Below are 16,253 nucleotides of genomic sequence, written 5' to 3' on the forward strand. Positions count from 1 at the left end.
ACCACCTTCCTTAACACACTTTAACCTAGTTTAGCATGCCATCAGTGTGACCTATTCTTATTTGAGGGTAAAACAAAACAATAGTAAATCATTTGAAATTAAGCTATTCAAATTAATCATTTGAAAGTAAATGAACTGTTGAGCATTCCAAAGTAAAGAAGGTGCTTAAGTTATCCTAAAGTCACATAGAAGGAACTGCTTATACGGACTAGCAGAGCAAAAGGAACAAGGCAGGAATAGGTACTTGACTTTAGGAAAGCAATTTGATCTATGGAATACAGAAAATATGGGTATTTTTTCCCATCAATTATTTCCTCAAGACTGTACTCCATCCTACAATAGTTAAGGCTCTTTGTTTAACTGCACAATAAAAGCTTCCAAACACTCAAGCACATTTTGTTGGCCAAAAAAATTAGTACATGACTCATTCCCAATCTCCTCTGCTCTCTTACTCCATACAACAGCTTCGCATACTTAGAAATTATAATATTAGCATTCCAACAGCAATCGTTTTGACTGGCATGGTGTGCTATAGCAAAATAGGTGCTAGCACATCACCCACAATTTTCTGCTCCTAGATACAATTAACTTAGTAGCAGAAGAAAATCTCAACAACTGTAAAATTCTCATTAAAAATAATTTCTTGGGGAAAAATAGTGTTGGAAAATATGATTTCCCATATAAATGATCTAGAGGTTACAGGTTGGGAGATGGGAGAGAATACTAGTATAAATTAGCCTTTAGTGTTGCTAATATTGCAGGTCAATGGCAGCTCCATGTCCTGCTGACAGTGAATCCATGATCTGAAGATAACAGCTAAGCATTGGCATGGGACTTCTTTCCAAAGGTTAGCAGACCCTGCAGTTTCAGCTGAACATGGTATGAGTGATCTACTACAAAAACAAAAATAGCAGGAGAGACCTAAGATGCCCTTAGCTGTACTGAGGTTAGAGTAGGTTCTAATAGATTAGATTAGGTTCACTATTTTGCTACTGTCCAGAAGAAGCCTCAAGATATGTAAAAACTTTGTCACCAGTTACCTTCAAGACACATCATGGTCCATTGGCCACAAGGAGGCAGTGGAGCGTGACTAGAAAGTTATGTACTGTACAGATTTATAGATCTTCTCTGTGTCTTCTCTATTATTATATTAATAATTTTTAGAGAAAGAACTGGCAGACTAACACAGAAGACACAGAGAAGATCTACACATTTATTAAACTTGTATGCCAACCGACTCTCAATGACTCTGGGAGGCTCACAACAACCAAGCAAATCAAATCAATAAAACATAAAAAGATAAAAGATGGCAAGCATGATGAAGCAAGGGGTCTCACTCTTCCTTGCCAAAGGCCTGGGAGAAGAGCTATTCATTTCCTTCTGCTTTTTTTCCTAGGCACATAAGCAAAGCACTTGCTCTTTGACTCTTCTCTTATAGGTTGTAACTGGCTGCTAGGTTTTGCATATAGCTGTAATATAGTGTCTCTCAACCTTGGCAACTTTAAGATGTGTGGACTTCAACTCCCAGAATTTCCTAGCCAGTGATGCTGGTTGGGGTATTCTGGGAGTTGAAGTCCACACATCTTAAAGATGTCAAGGTTGAGAACCACTGCTCTAAGGTAAATAAATTAATGCACCTTTATTTCCTTTCTATACATTTATAAAATTGCTTCACCAATCCTTTGTCTCATCCTGGAAAAACCTGTCTATGTGGTTGCTAAGAACTGACTTGATGGCACATAATCTAAGTCTGGCAACGAAACGTCTGCAAGAAAACAAGGCTCAGAGAGCACCAAGGACTCCTCAAGCATCATCTTTGCTTGGGTTTGATTCCCGCTGTCAATAACCACATGCCCACACCCAGTGCTTCAACTTCCAACAAGAGGGCAGTCGGGTGATTGCAATGATTTGAAGCAGGCTTAAATTTCAAGTCGTTTCTTGCTGACTCAAGGATAGGTGAATAGCACTTCAACTAGGCAGGGGTCAGGTGTCCAGAGTAGCAACACGCTACGTTGATTCCTTCCGTAAGGAAATCAAGGTGAGGAATCGGTTATTGTGAGGTTTTGGTTTCTATCCTGTTCAGATCAGAACTGTGCTGCAACAGCTTTAAGTGTAGTCTTCTTGCTCTCCACTTAAGATCTCAGTCCACCAATGACACTACAGTATTAACCACAGTGGGAGTGGGGCTCTAGTGTGCAAAGATAACCTTACTTTGTTTGCTCTAGCAAGGAGGGCGGGTAGGAGAAGCTTTACCAGAATAGAAAAACAAACATTTGAAGAGACTGTAGACTGTACAGTCTATCTCAGTCCTTTCCTTTTTGTTTGCATTAAAGGTACTACTTTCACTTTTAATTCACGGTACTGAGCAGTCTTCCCATCTTACGAATATTTTTCCACCAGGGTTGCTTTCACCCATTTTTCAGTAACCAAATAAACAGCCACTTTTCCCCAACACCAATCCAGGCATTGGGGCAGAACTCCTAACCGAAATCTGAAAGTTGCTAGGGCTACAATACTTGGGCGGTAAAAGTTCGATCTCTTTCCTGCCATCTAGCGATCGTCCCAATTTTAGCAGCCCAGGCATCATAGCCTTAAATGAGAGGCCGGGGCATCTGGAAGACCATAAAACCACCCCCAGTTGTTCGGGCAGCCAGTAAAATCATACGCTCTTTTCGTCAGCCACGAGCAGGTGCTGCCTCGCGCGGAATCGCCAAGCAAGACGGCAGGGGATTGGCCCTTCCTTCTTTAAAAAGACGACCCACCTCCGCTTTTCTTGCCGGTCTCTGCCTTTTTGTTGGGGGCGGGTTGCTAGTAGGTGTGGTATGAAATGCCGAACCGTAAAGGAGCTCGCAATGCCTATTACTTCTTCGTGCTGGAGAAGCTGCCAGAACTGAAGCGGCAGGGTCTGGCTGTGACCGGGGTGGTTGACGCCATCCCGCATTGCTCCGACGCCTGGGCGGTGAGGGACCGTGGCCGCGCCTTCCCTTTCGGTCGTGGGGCCTGAAGTGAAAGACCGGGGAATGGCTATCCCTCAACTTGCAAGGACCTGATATTTCCTCACTAGTGATTTAAGGCGTCTTGTAACGTCGTCCAATCCTTGTTGTGATATAATAGTAAAAAAGGGAAGCTTTATGTCGCCACTACGATTTATGGACTACGCTACAAGAGGCTATAAAGTGAAGAAATGGTAGAGGTTGCAGAATTAAGTGGTAATGAACCTGTCAGATGTGGACGGCAAAAAACCAGGACGATAGTTTGTGTTAGCGTCGTCCGGGTTTTTGCAGTTCAGATCTGGTAGCTGTAGTTACAAAACTTCTTGAAATGGGGCTTCATGCTCATTTGCTGAAAAAGGCTTCTTTCTGAATTTAAGACTGTATTGCATTTGCAGCTACCCAAAACTTGCTGGAGAAAAGCTGCAAGATTTGGATACAGTTCTTAAAGAGTTTATCTTGAAAACAGAACTGATGTGAGTAGCCCTTTCCAAGATGGAGCCCTCCACTGGACTATAATTTCTGGAATTTGGCCATTGATGGGACCTGCTATTAAAATTGTCTTCCAGCTTAGGCAAGACTCATTTCCCAAATATTTCTGAATTGCCAGAATGCATAATCTTAGCAAAAAAAACCACTATTACAAAATAGAATTGTATGGTTGCCTACTAAAATTTTTGGATGTAGTAACAATATGTATTACTTTTAAAATAACGTGTTAGAAGGATGCTTTAGCTTCCACTGACAGTACTTGTTGAGAGTAAGGCACATTGGTCTATTATATGAGACTTGAAAAAATACCTTAAGCACAATCTAACGTTTGACTAAAGTGAGTGTTAGCATGTTTGGCTTTCCCAAATCGGTACTGCCTAAAAACAGTTAACCTGGATTAAGTCAATGGATGATTTGGGGGAAGACTTTATTGGAGAAAATAGTGGAAGGATTTATATAATTGGTTTTACTCCTAAGATACTTAATGAAGAGCAAAAAGAAAAGTATACAGAAATGGCCTGTCAATGGAAAGCTAAGAAGACAAAAGAACCAGCAAAAAAGGTAAATGGAAGAGTGAACTTGAAATATTTAAAGCTTGTATATATGCTTATTTTCAAGCATAATTAAGTTTAAATTGGGGAATAAACAATAAAAGTACCCTGTAGGAATATAGGGGAAGGTACTGAGTGAAAGTTCTGGTTGGATCTATTCTGCATTTTTTTCCAGTGTTTGTAATGGAGAGAGGATTGTTCTAGATTTTTCTCAAATAGGGTGAATCTTTTAATAATACGAAGACAGCTACAGAGATTGTTTACTGCTTAGCAGCCTATGATTATGTGCCATGAAGTAGTTTTTGACTCCTAGTGATAGATAGATTTTCTCCATGATGATCTATCCCTAATCTGGTTTTTCAGGTCTTCCAATGGTGCACTCATCATTACTGTAATGGAGTCCATCCACCTTGCTGCTGGTCGTCATCCTCTTTCCTTCCACCTTTCCCAGCATTAGAGCCTTAGTAATATATTGATGCATTGATTTTTTTCCCTTGCTATCTTATTAAAAATAGAAGGGAAGCTCACACAGCAAGGCTTCTAGTAATATTTGAAAATGTGCACTATAATTGCACCCAGGCCCTGTGAGGATAATTCAGAATTACAAGAAAATAGTAAAAAAAGTATTTCCGTTACTCCATTCCTTTAGAAAATACTTTTTTTGCTCAACACAGGAAAGGTGAATGACATGGCTCCTGTTCTGATGGCATAAAATAACTGTAGTTTAAAGCAATGTTTCTAGAAACTTAATTTATCTTAGTGGACTGCCCAGCCTCTTGATGAGTATGTCAGCGCTGCTATGTTTGCATGAATACATTATTATGGGTGGCTATCCACTTAATAAATTGAGTAATGCTGCTGCTATTGCAGTCACATATACATAATTATGTAGAAAGCTATGCATTCATGTGAATGACAATTCCATATAACTGTTATATGACATAAGCTCAGTCTTAGGTTTCTGTCTATATTGTCTAATCAAGGGAAATACATAGTATTGTGCTTAGAAGGAAAGATTCTGTATTTATTTTTCCTTGATTTGGTGTTTGTTGAATGGGTGATTGTCTATTTTTTTTTTAGCCACCTAGCCAAGTCCCAGTACCGTTTCCTACTCGGAATAAGATTCCTGTTACAAACCGTACAAGCCCACTTAAATGTGAACAAGGTGAAGTATAGTTTAAAAATAATCCTTCTCTTGAGCAGTTTAGCCTCAAATGTTCTGTGAATGGGGTGGGAGTCAGGAGATGATACATGTTTTGGGAGGGGTCCCAAAGAAACAGCAGGGAGAATTACAGAAATAAAATGTATATAAATCGGCCACCTCTAGTAAGGGCTCAGGAGTGTGCAAGAAAGGTAGCAACATGCTTAGAATGAAAAAGACAAGGACTGAACATAAGATAGGTCAAATAAAGGTCCTGAGTTGATGGGATAATTGTAGATGGGTGGGCTACTCAATTAGTTTAAACAAATGGTGATTAGTGTTGAAATAAGTTATTTGATCTTGTGTTTCTGTTTATATTGATTTGTAACTGTTTAATCCTTATTTACATGAGCTGATGGTAATAGGAAATTCATGTACTATTTTTAATTATGAATCATTTCATACTTATGCTTTATATTATATAATTGTTTATAATGATATATATTATAATATAAAATTTAATGTTTCAAGAATTTTAATAGGAATAAGTAAAGGTAAAGGTTCCCATTTAGGGCAAGATGTAAATATTTTGAGAAACGATCTGAATAGCCATGCCAATAAATGAGGATTTTAGTCAGTGAAATGTAGACAATATTCAGTTTTCTGGGGGGAAAGGTAGAATCATGTATTAGATATTTAAAAAGCTTTTAAACATATTGAACTGTTTTTTGTTAGAATATTAATTGCATGATATAATATAATAATTTGATTCAAATTATTTTTTCAGTTGTGCTTGAAACTTCATTCTACTTTCTGAATATCTTCAGTCATGGAGTGTTGCCCCCTCACTGCAGCCAGCGTTTCCTCCCTTGTGAAATTGGGTGTATCAAATACTCACTTAAGGATGGCATAATTGCAGAGTTTCATCATTTTATAAATCCTGGTGAGTGTTGGAAAAGGGGGAGAATGAATTTGTTCTGATTCATTTGGAAGTGGAAGGGGCATAGAGGTTCAGTCCAATTCTAAAAGCAGGTTTCAGTTTCTTCAGGCAATCTGATTTAGTGATTTCTGCATACTGAAAAAATAAAAATTATAATGGGCAAATCTGTTTGACAGTATCACTAGTGATTAATTGATAGTGATCAAATAAACAAATCTCCTGGGAAGTGTTTTGACAGTTCAAACTTCCTATGCTATTAATTTTTTTAATGTCTTAAAAATCTGGCTAAGTCTTGCAAGAGAACTACAGGTAATCCTCATTCAGTGATGACTCGTTCAGTGACCGAAGTTAACGATAGCACTGAACAAGGGGACTTTTGACTTCCTTTTAGTTGCAGCTATTGCAGTGTTCCCACAATAGCATGTTCGCCATTTGCAACCTTCACTTCCGGCTTCCAACAAGCAAAGTCAATGAGGAAGCCAGCAGGAGGTCGCAAATGGTGATCACAGGATGCTGCAACCATGCGGGATTTGCCTAATGACAGCAACTGGAATTGTAAGTCAGTGCAGTCATGTGACATTGTGCAGTACAACCATATCACTTAGCAGTGGGGTTGCTGGTCCCAATTATCATTGTTAAGCGAGGACTTGAATCCTAATCCCATAGTATGAACAAAACCGGCAACAGAAATATTGCAGTGTTTCCCATGTTGTTAGGATTTGTGAGCATGTTTTGAGAACTTGTTTTGAGAATGTTTATGAAATGCCCATTTTGCTCGCACTGTGCTGTAGGCTTTCAGGACACATGTTACTACTGTACTTTCACCCTAGTTTCGTCTTTTTTTTTTCCTGGAATACTTTAAAGGATGGGATTACAACTATCTTACCTTTTTTGTTTTCTGAAAGTATTAATGGAATCTAAAAAGGAAAGTAAGGTTGAACTGGTACTTTGCTTTTGAAGCATACCAGCCTTACTTTTTGTTGTTTATTCGTTCAGTTGCTTCCAACTCTTCGTGACTTCATGGACCAGCCCATGCCAGAACTTCCTGTCGGTAGTCAACACCCCCAGCTCCCCCAGGGATGAGTGTCACCTATAGAATATCATCTATCCATCTTGCCCTTGGTCGGCCCCTCTTCCTTTTGCTTTCCACTCTCCCTAGCATCAGCATCTTCTCCAGGGTGTCCTGTCTTTTCATTATGTGGCCAAAGTATTTCAGCTTTGCCTTTAATATCATTCCCTCAAGTGAGCAGTCTGGCTTTATTTCTTGGAGGATGGATTGGTTTGATCTTCTTGCAGTCCAAGGCACTCTCAGAATTTTCCTCCAACACCACAGTTCCAAAGCATCTATTGTTCTTCTCTCAGCCTTCCTTATGGTCCAGCTCTCGCAGCCATATGTTACTACTGGGAATACCATTGCTTTAACTATGCGGACCTTTGTTGTCAGTGTGATGTCTCTGCTCTAGCTTTATTTTACTTTTCTTTTTTAAAAAATTAAAAGTACCTGAAAACAGTTTAAAAGTTAGATGAAACAGAGAGCCAGCAAGCTCCATAACAGGTGTCCATGGACACAATTGGATATTCAGATAGTAATTTCACATCACACAATGTGAATGAATGTATTTTGTTTGATTTTTGGTTTTCTGCAGGAGAAGTACCACGGGGCTTTCGGTTTCATTGCCAGGCTGCAGGTGAGTATTGCACAAAAGTTGAAACAAAGAATTAAGAAATTTGAGTACATTTTTACTCATTTTTTCTTCATTACACTTGGGTATTATATCAGATTTTCTGAAACATTTAATTTTACCTGTATAATTTTTTCTCTGCAGCATGTTATTGTTAAGAAACTTCAACAACCTCAAAATTATACGCCTTTTCTTTAGCTTTCATTTAGCTTTTTTTTTAAGCTTTCATTTTGTCACTTGTATTCTCTGTTTTACAGTATTGATTGAACATTGAATATTACACTTTTCAGTAAGATTCAAACTAGTATTTTGCTCTGTGTGACTAAGCAAACAATGTTACTAGAACAGTATTTTCAATAATATAGCGTAGTTCAACTATTGAGAAACCCTTTCATCTGACCGTTTTATTCTACATTAATGATAAACATTTTTACTTGTATGTGAGACTAGTTTGCCTTGTTTTGTTATTACTGAATATTTTAATAAAGCATAGTCAAATCTTAAGATATTTGAGTTTTCATAATGGAACTGACATACAGATCTTGCAATTTGTAAGTATAGTTAAGTTTAGAATGTATATGAATGATACTTTGCATTTTAAAATATTTCAAATATTAGGTGATGCTACTCATAGAATTCCTATATCTGGATTTGACATTGAAACTGCAAGTTATTCAGTTGTGTTGCATGAACTCTACACATTCATCCAGCCACACAGGGGCAACTGGCCACCTGTATATTGTAAGGTACGTTGACTTGACATTCAAATTTCTGAGAAGTAATCAAGAATATCTATCCAAATATATGTTTTCACATAGAGGGATTCAGCCATGGGGATAAGGCCTCTTGCTTATATTTATTTATTAAAAGGTATTTGTTCAGTTATTCATCTAATCTGAGACTTCACTGTTAAAAAAAATTCTTGGCCCCCTTGTTCCTCAAGCATTTATATGGGTTTGATGTTTCTACCACTGTCAAAGTACTCTAAGCATTGTTTCAGATGTAACTATGAATGCTTTCAAACAGAAGGCGCCAGTGAAATTTATGACACAGCATGAATGCAGCTATTTTGTCTTTTGATTTCTGTAACAGATTTTTGGTGGTAAAGTCAAGCTGCTACACGTGATTGGATTTTGCATTGATCCATTGCATATCATTCCACAATAAAAGTGTACAGTAGTTTGAAAGTGGATTTGATAAACCGAGAATACTGGATTGAAAAAAAATAATGTATCTCTGTGATTACTGTCATGTTCACTGATTCAATGTAGTTTATACATCGTAACGTTTCACATGCCATGGCGCTGATGCGCGTTTCTGTTTGGGAGGGAACTGCTGTGAGACCTTGTACCAAGCTCTGTATGTGAAATCAGTACAATGGAATGTGTTTGGGTTATTTTCTCTGCTCGAGGACTTTGCCCACAGACCATCAGAAACCGTTTGGAGCACCTGGGATTGTGGACTTGAGAAGATTCTACAGATTTCATTTGCACCAAATGTTTTTAGTTTGAATTTGGCGCGCTTTCATCATTCTCAGCTTGCTTTGTGATCCTGCGTACTATTCTTTAATCAGATATCTTTGAATTCCTACTTATGAGTCTGATGGTGTTTTAAAATAGGCAACCATTACAATTACATACTCCCACAGACTTATTTATGGGATAGATTAATGAATGGGAAGTACAAAGTAGAAATAAATGAACTGTTTTCACAGTGGAAAAGGCCATCTCTGTTGGGACTCCTGTTTTATAATTTATTGTTTGAAACAAGTAGAAGACTTGATTCAATATATAACAAAAAAGCCCACAGATATAATCAAGTATATAGGATTTGTATTTTTGTATTATATCTTGTTAAGCAGTAAAATGACTGAAATTTAAGCCAGTTTAGTTAATAGTATGAAAAAAGTGTTCAAATTAGAGTCAAAATTCCAATTAATCCTAGTGGTAGAATACCTATTCAGATCATTTATCATTGAGGATGGATGTCCTTATAATAGCCATTTCACTTGGCTTTCTTTTAGTTTCCAAACTATTTGTGAAAAAACTGATAAATACGTTCTATTGAAAAGTAGCTGCTATAGCATATGATGACCTCATGTAAACCGAGGTTGAATTTTGAGACCACATCTCTAACCTTTAACCCATTATTATTAATAGATTCGTATAGATAACAAAATCATTTCCATTTAAGTTCATGTACCAGTCATTCTCTTCAGCAAAGGATCATTACCTTGTTGTGGTGCTGGAGCTTGAGCACCTCAGTGATGCCATGAGCTAAACCATGAAGGGCCACCCAAGTCGGGAAGGTCATGACAGAGAGGTCAGACTAAATGCGATCCCTGGGGAAGGTAATGGCAACCCACCCCAGTATTCTTGCCGTGAAAACTAAATGGATCAGAACAACCAGAGATATGTCGGTATACCATCGGAAGATGAGACCCCCAGGTTGGAAAATGGTCAAAATGCTACTGGGAGGAACAGAGGATGAGTTCAACTAGCCCCAGACGTGATGACGCAGCTAGCTCAAAGCCAAAAGGACGGCTAGCCGCCGACAGTGCTGGTGGTGAACGGCAAATCTGATGTTCTAAGGATCAACACACCATTGGAACCTGGAATGTAAGATCTATGAGCCAGGGCAAATTGGATGTGGTTATGGGTGAGATGTCAAGATTAAAAATAGACATTTTGGGTGTCAATGAACTGAAATGGACTGCAATGGGCCACGTCACATCAAATGACCACCAGATCTACTTCTGTGGACAAGAGGACCAGAGAAGAAATGGAGTAGCCTTCATAATTAATAGTAAAGTGGCTAACGCAGTGCTTGGATACAATCCAAAAAACGATAGAATGATCTCAATTTGAATTCAGGGCAAGCCATCTAACTTCACAGTGATCCAAATATACGCCCAACCCCAGATGCTGAAGTAGAGCAGTACTCTGAGGATCTGCAGCACCTATTGGACAACACGCCTAAAAGAGATATTATTTTCATCACAGGAGACTGGAATGCTAAGGTGGGCAGTCAAATGACACCTGGAATTACAGGTAAGCATGGCCTGGGAGAACAAAACGAAGCAGGACATAGGCTGATAGAATTTTGCCAAGACAACTCACTCTGCATAACAAACACTCTCTTCCAACAACCTAAGAGACGGCTTTATACATGGACTTCCCCAGATGGACAACACCGAAATCAGATTGACTACATCCTTTGCAGCCAAAGGTGGCGGACATCTATACAAGACCTGGAGCTGACTGTAGTTCAGATCACGAACTTCTTGCACAATTTAAGATCAGACTAAAGAGATTAGGGAAGACACACAGATCAGCCAGATATGAGCTCACTAATATTCCTAAGGAATATGCAGTGGAGGTGAAGAATCAATTTAAGGGACTGGACTTAGTAGATAGGGTCCCGGAAGAACTATGGACAGAAGTCCACAACATTGTTCAAGAGGCGGCAACAAAATACATCCCAAAGAAAGAGAAAACCAAGAAGGCAAACTGGCTGTCTGCTGAGACACTAGAAGTAGCCCAAGAAAGAAGGAAAGCAAAAGGCAACAGTGATAGGGGGAGATATGCCCAGTTAAATGCAAAATTCCAGAGGTTAGTCGGAAGAGATGATAAATTATTTTTAAACAAGCAATGCGTGGAAGTGGAAGAAGACAATAGAATAGGAAGGACAAGAGATCTCTTCCAGAAAATTAGAAACATTGGAGGTAAATTCCAGGCCAAAATGGGTATGATCAAAAACAAAGATGGCAAGGACCTAACAGAAGAAGAAGAGATCAAGAAAAGGTGGCAAGAATATACGGAAGACCTGTATAGGAAGGATAACAATATCGGGGATAGCTTTGATGGTGTGGTCAGTGAGCTAGAGCCAGACATCCTGAAGAGTGAGGTTGAATGGGCCTTAAGAAGCATTGCTAATAACAAGGCAGCAGGAGATGACGGCATCCCAGCTGAACTGTTCAAAATCTTGCAAGATGATGCTGTCAAGGTAATGCATGCTATATGCCAGCAAATTTGGAAAACACAAGAATGGCCATCAGATTGGAAAAAAATCAACTTATATCCCCATACCAAAAAAGGGGAACACTAAAGAATGTTCAAACTATCGAACAGTGGCCCTCATTTCACATGCCAGTAAGGTATTGCTCAAGATCCTGCAAGGTAGACTTCAGCAATTCATGGAGCGAGAATTGCCAGATGTACAAGCTGGGTTTAGAAAAGGCAGAGGAACTCGGGACCAAATTGCCAATATGCTCTGGATAATGCAAAAAGCCAGGGAGTTTCAGAAAAACATCTATTTCTGTTTTATTGACTATTCTAAAGCCTTTGACTGTGTGGACCATAACAAATTGTGGCAAGTTCTTAGTGGTATGGGGATACCAAGTCCTCTTGTCTACCTCCTGAAGAATCTGTATAACGACCAAGCAGCAACAGTAAGAACAGACCACGGAACAACAGACTGGTTTAAGATTGGGAAAGGAGTACGGCAGGGCTGTATCCTCTCACCCTACCTATTCAACTTGTGTGCAGAACACATCATGCGACATGCTGGGCTTGAGGAATCCAAGGCTGGAGTTAAAATCGCTGGAAGAAACATTAACAATGCAGATGATACCACTTTGATGGCTGAAAGCGAAGAGGAACTGAGGAGCCTTATGATGAAGGTGAAAGAAGAAAGTGCAAAAGCTGGCTTGCAACTAAACCTCAAATAACCAAGATTATGGCAACCAGCTTGATTGATAACTGGCAAATAGAGGGAGAAAATGTAGAAGCAGTGAAAGACTTCGTATTTCTAGGTGCGAAGATTACTGCAGATTCTGACTCCAGTCAGGAAATCAGAAGATGCTTAATCCTTGGGAGAAGAGAAATGACAAATCTTGATAAAATAGTCAAGAGTAGAGACATCACACTGACAACAAAGGTCCGCATAGTTAAAGCAATGGTGTTTCCTGTAGTAACATAGGGCTGCGAGAGCTGGACCATAAGGAAGGCTGAGAGAAGGAAGACAGATGCTTTTGAACTGTGGTGTTGGAGGAAAATTCTGAGAGTGTCTTGGACTGCAAGAAGATCAAACCAGTCCATACTCCAGGAAATAAAGCCAGACTGCTCACTTGAGGGAATGATATTAAAGGCAAAACTGAAATACTTTGGCCACATAATGAGAAGACAGGACACCCTGGAGAAGATGCTGATGCTAGGGAGAGTGGAAGGCAAAAGGAAGAGGGGCTGACCAAGGGCAAGATGGATGGATGATATTCTAGAGGTGACGGACCCGTCCCTGGGGGAGCTGGGGGTGTTGACCGACAGGAAGCTCTGGTGTGGGCTGATCCATGAAATCATGAAGAGTCAGAAGCGACTAAACGAATAAGCAACAACCAGTCATTCTAATAACTTATTCCATGCTCTTGAACACTTATAATCCATCAGTAGTTTATAAATTGCTATTTTTATTTTGTAAATAATTATTTGTATTTATCTAGTGCTGTTTGGGATTTTGAGGCCCTTGGAGCTGCTGGTCCATAGGTACACATCAAATGACATTTTAACTAGTTTTAATGTGCAGCTGATCTAATTCAAGTAAATTTCAGCCAGAATGGACTTAAGACATTTTAAGAGAGAGCACATTCTTCTGTTTCTCTGAGTATGTAAATAGATACTTAATTCCAAATTTCTATTTTTGTAGTCTGATGATCACTTCAGAGTTAACTGGTGCCTAAAATATATGGCTAAAGAAACAGGTAAGAAGTAACTCCCTTTATAATGGAAAATATTGCTACACAGATCTTTTAATATTCTTACTATTGAAACTTACTTTCTTAACAGGCACAGTCAATCATCTAGAGCTCTTAAGTGTGGAGGACCTTGTTGTGGAGCTGCATTATCATAAACTTCAAAAAGAGCCTTCTAAGACTTGGGTGTGTAATACACTGGATGCTTCCATATGGGATTACTCAGGCAGTACAAGGTATAATTAGTAATCTTCTTCCTCTTCTTTCCACATTCTGAAAAAGCCATAAACTTGCACATTCGTCTTTTACAGTGATTTGTCTACTGTGAGAGAGCCAGTTTGGTAGAACGGTAAAGACATCAGGCTACAAACTGAGAGACAGTGAGTTCTAGTTCTGCCTTAGGAACAGCTGGGTGACCTTGGGCCAGTCACTTTTTCTCAGCCCTAGGAAGGAGGCAATGGCAAACCACTTCTGAAAAACCTTGCCAAGGAAACCGCAGGGATTTGTCTAGGCAGTCTCTGAAAATCAGACATGATTGAACGGGGAGGAAAAATCTTCTGTGAGCAAATTTTTTTTTCAAATTACACCTTAATATTATTTTTGACAGTTCTAAAGCTTACTGCATAATGTTCATAGAAATAATTACTTCAGTTTGTATCCTGCTTTTCTATTCTCAAAGTATACAAGACCACTAGCAGACGAGTATAATACTTTTAGAATTATGAAAGGGATACATAATTCCTATGACCAGGGGGAAAAAATCTTGTTTCAGGTAATTGAATTCTATACTTAATGGTTAAGGTTTCCAAAGATACTACACTGACATCTTGACAATTGTTTGGCAGCCAACCTGCATTTACGACCATCGCAGCGTTCCACATTCACATTCTCTTGCCCTGCATGAACTGCCTCCGCTTCAACTCGCCCTACCCGCCTATCTCTCCCCACATCTCTGCCTTTTTGGCCACCCTGCACAGAATGGCTGAGATGAAGTGGCCACTGTCTTCCACTGCTGCCTCCTACCCGCTACCACCCCTTCTGTCCCCAGCTGAACTTTGTCGTCTTTGCCTCGCCTCCTCTCCACTGGGCTCGCCAACACTGGCTAGCCTAACCCCCTCAGCAGGAGGCTCTGTTAGCCATCCTGTGCAGGGCACCCCTCACTGATGCCTCCCCAACCACCAGGCTCCTGGAGGACTTCAGTCTCAGCTGGCCACAGAAACGCCCCCTCCTCGCTACCTGGCAGAAGGATTGCCTGGGCCGGCAGTGGCAAGGACTTGTGGCCCCATCCCAGCAGGGCAATGGGGTCCAGGGAGGCACACTCTGGATAGCTTTCTCCTTTGTGCTGGGCAGCAGCAGAACTTCTTTGTGCGGAGCAGGCAGAGCCCTCCCAGCCAGAGGCAGGCTGAGACTGCTGAAGTGGGACAGGCCTACCAGGAGGGCTGGTGGGGGTGAGGCGGAGGCAAACCCAGCACCAGCAGAGCCCCCCCCCCACACTGTGGGGCTTGAGGCCAGCTGGTGACAGCAAAGCCAGTGGAGGGGAAATGAGGCGAAGAAGACAACAAAAGTCAGCAGGGGGCAACAGCTAGTCGTCAGCAGCCAGTGGGTAGGTGGCAGAATACAGTGGCCTCCATCTTGTCCATTGCTGTTCAGAGCAGCCAAAAGGGCAGAGGTGGGGTGATAGGTGGCTGGGGGAGTTGAAGTGGAGGCAGTTCACGCAGGGCAGAAGAACCATGAGATCCTCACCTAATGAACACAACCAGGACTGCCATTGCTAAGCGGTGCAGTCATGTGTTTTGCTTAATGACTACTTCGCTTAGCGACGGATACTATGGTCTCAATTAGGGTCATAACCCAAGGACTACCCATATTCAGTGATAGGATTGGGTAGAAGTGTCTAGTAGCCCAAAGTACATGACCTAAATCTCTCTGGGAAAAGGCACAAAGTATACTATTCTCTTTGCTATTCTCATAGCAGATCTGAGAGTTGAGAGTAATCATTTATTGAGAGTAATCATTTATTGTTAGGTGTATTTGAAAAAAAGACTAGATATGAATATTAAATATATCAAAATATTGGTTGATGTAACAAGCAGCACAAACACCTGATTTCTTGGTTTAAGGGTTTTAACAAAATAGTCTTTTTAAGACGTGGTTAATGTTTTAATCTAGTTTAAACAGTTACCAAGAGTGTTATACTTAGAGTAAACAGCTAATAATTGCAGTAGGAGTTGTTTTGTGAAGGTAAAAGGTCCCCTGTGCAACCACCGAGTCACATCTGACCCTTAGTGGGGACGCCGCTTTTGTGACGTTTTCTTGGCAGACTATAGCAGGGTGGTTTGCCATTGCCTTCCCCAGTTGTCACCTTCCCCAGCAAGCTGGGTACTCATTTTACCAACCTCGGAAGGATGGAAGGCTGAGTCAACCTGAGCCGGCTACCTGAGAATCCAGCTTCCACTGGGGTCGTGGGGAGAGTTTCGGTTGCAATACTGCCACCTACCGCTCTGCGCCACACGAGGCTCTACGAGTTGTTTTAGTTACTCTTTTTTCAACAGAAACACAATATTTAGGTACTGTGTATGTGTAAACAAGTGTGTGTGTGTATTTTAAAATTATCTTTTTAGCAAGGTTCTTGTTTTGATGCAGGAAACACCAGAACTAACACATTTAGATTTGCTTTTAGTCTTCTGGCATCTTAAAAACCAAGGCTTTTG

At 40.3% G+C, this 16,253-nt stretch overlaps 1 protein-coding gene across 1 annotated transcript in view; it reads left to right on the plus strand.

Moving 5' to 3' along the window:
* Positions 1 to 2,808: 2,808 nt before the first annotated feature.
* Positions 2,809 to 16,253, plus strand: part of MAEL (maelstrom spermatogenic transposon silencer) — a 29,978-nt gene continuing 16,533 nt past the window's right edge. The window contains exons 1-8 of the mRNA XM_063304425.1: positions 2,809 to 2,959; positions 3,960 to 4,043; positions 5,114 to 5,198; positions 5,962 to 6,117; positions 7,761 to 7,802; positions 8,415 to 8,542; positions 13,497 to 13,551; positions 13,637 to 13,778. Of these exons, the coding sequence (XP_063160495.1) occupies positions 2,828 to 2,959; positions 3,960 to 4,043; positions 5,114 to 5,198; positions 5,962 to 6,117; positions 7,761 to 7,802; positions 8,415 to 8,542; positions 13,497 to 13,551; positions 13,637 to 13,778 (824 nt within the window). The 5' untranslated portion in view covers positions 2,809 to 2,827. The remainder of the gene's footprint in view (positions 2,960 to 3,959; positions 4,044 to 5,113; positions 5,199 to 5,961; positions 6,118 to 7,760; positions 7,803 to 8,414; positions 8,543 to 13,496; positions 13,552 to 13,636; positions 13,779 to 16,253) is intronic.

The sequence above is a fragment of the Candoia aspera genome, chromosome 5 (genome assembly GCF_035149785.1).
Source record: "Candoia aspera isolate rCanAsp1 chromosome 5, rCanAsp1.hap2, whole genome shotgun sequence".
Lineage (NCBI taxonomy): Eukaryota > Metazoa > Chordata > Lepidosauria > Squamata > Boidae > Candoia > Candoia aspera.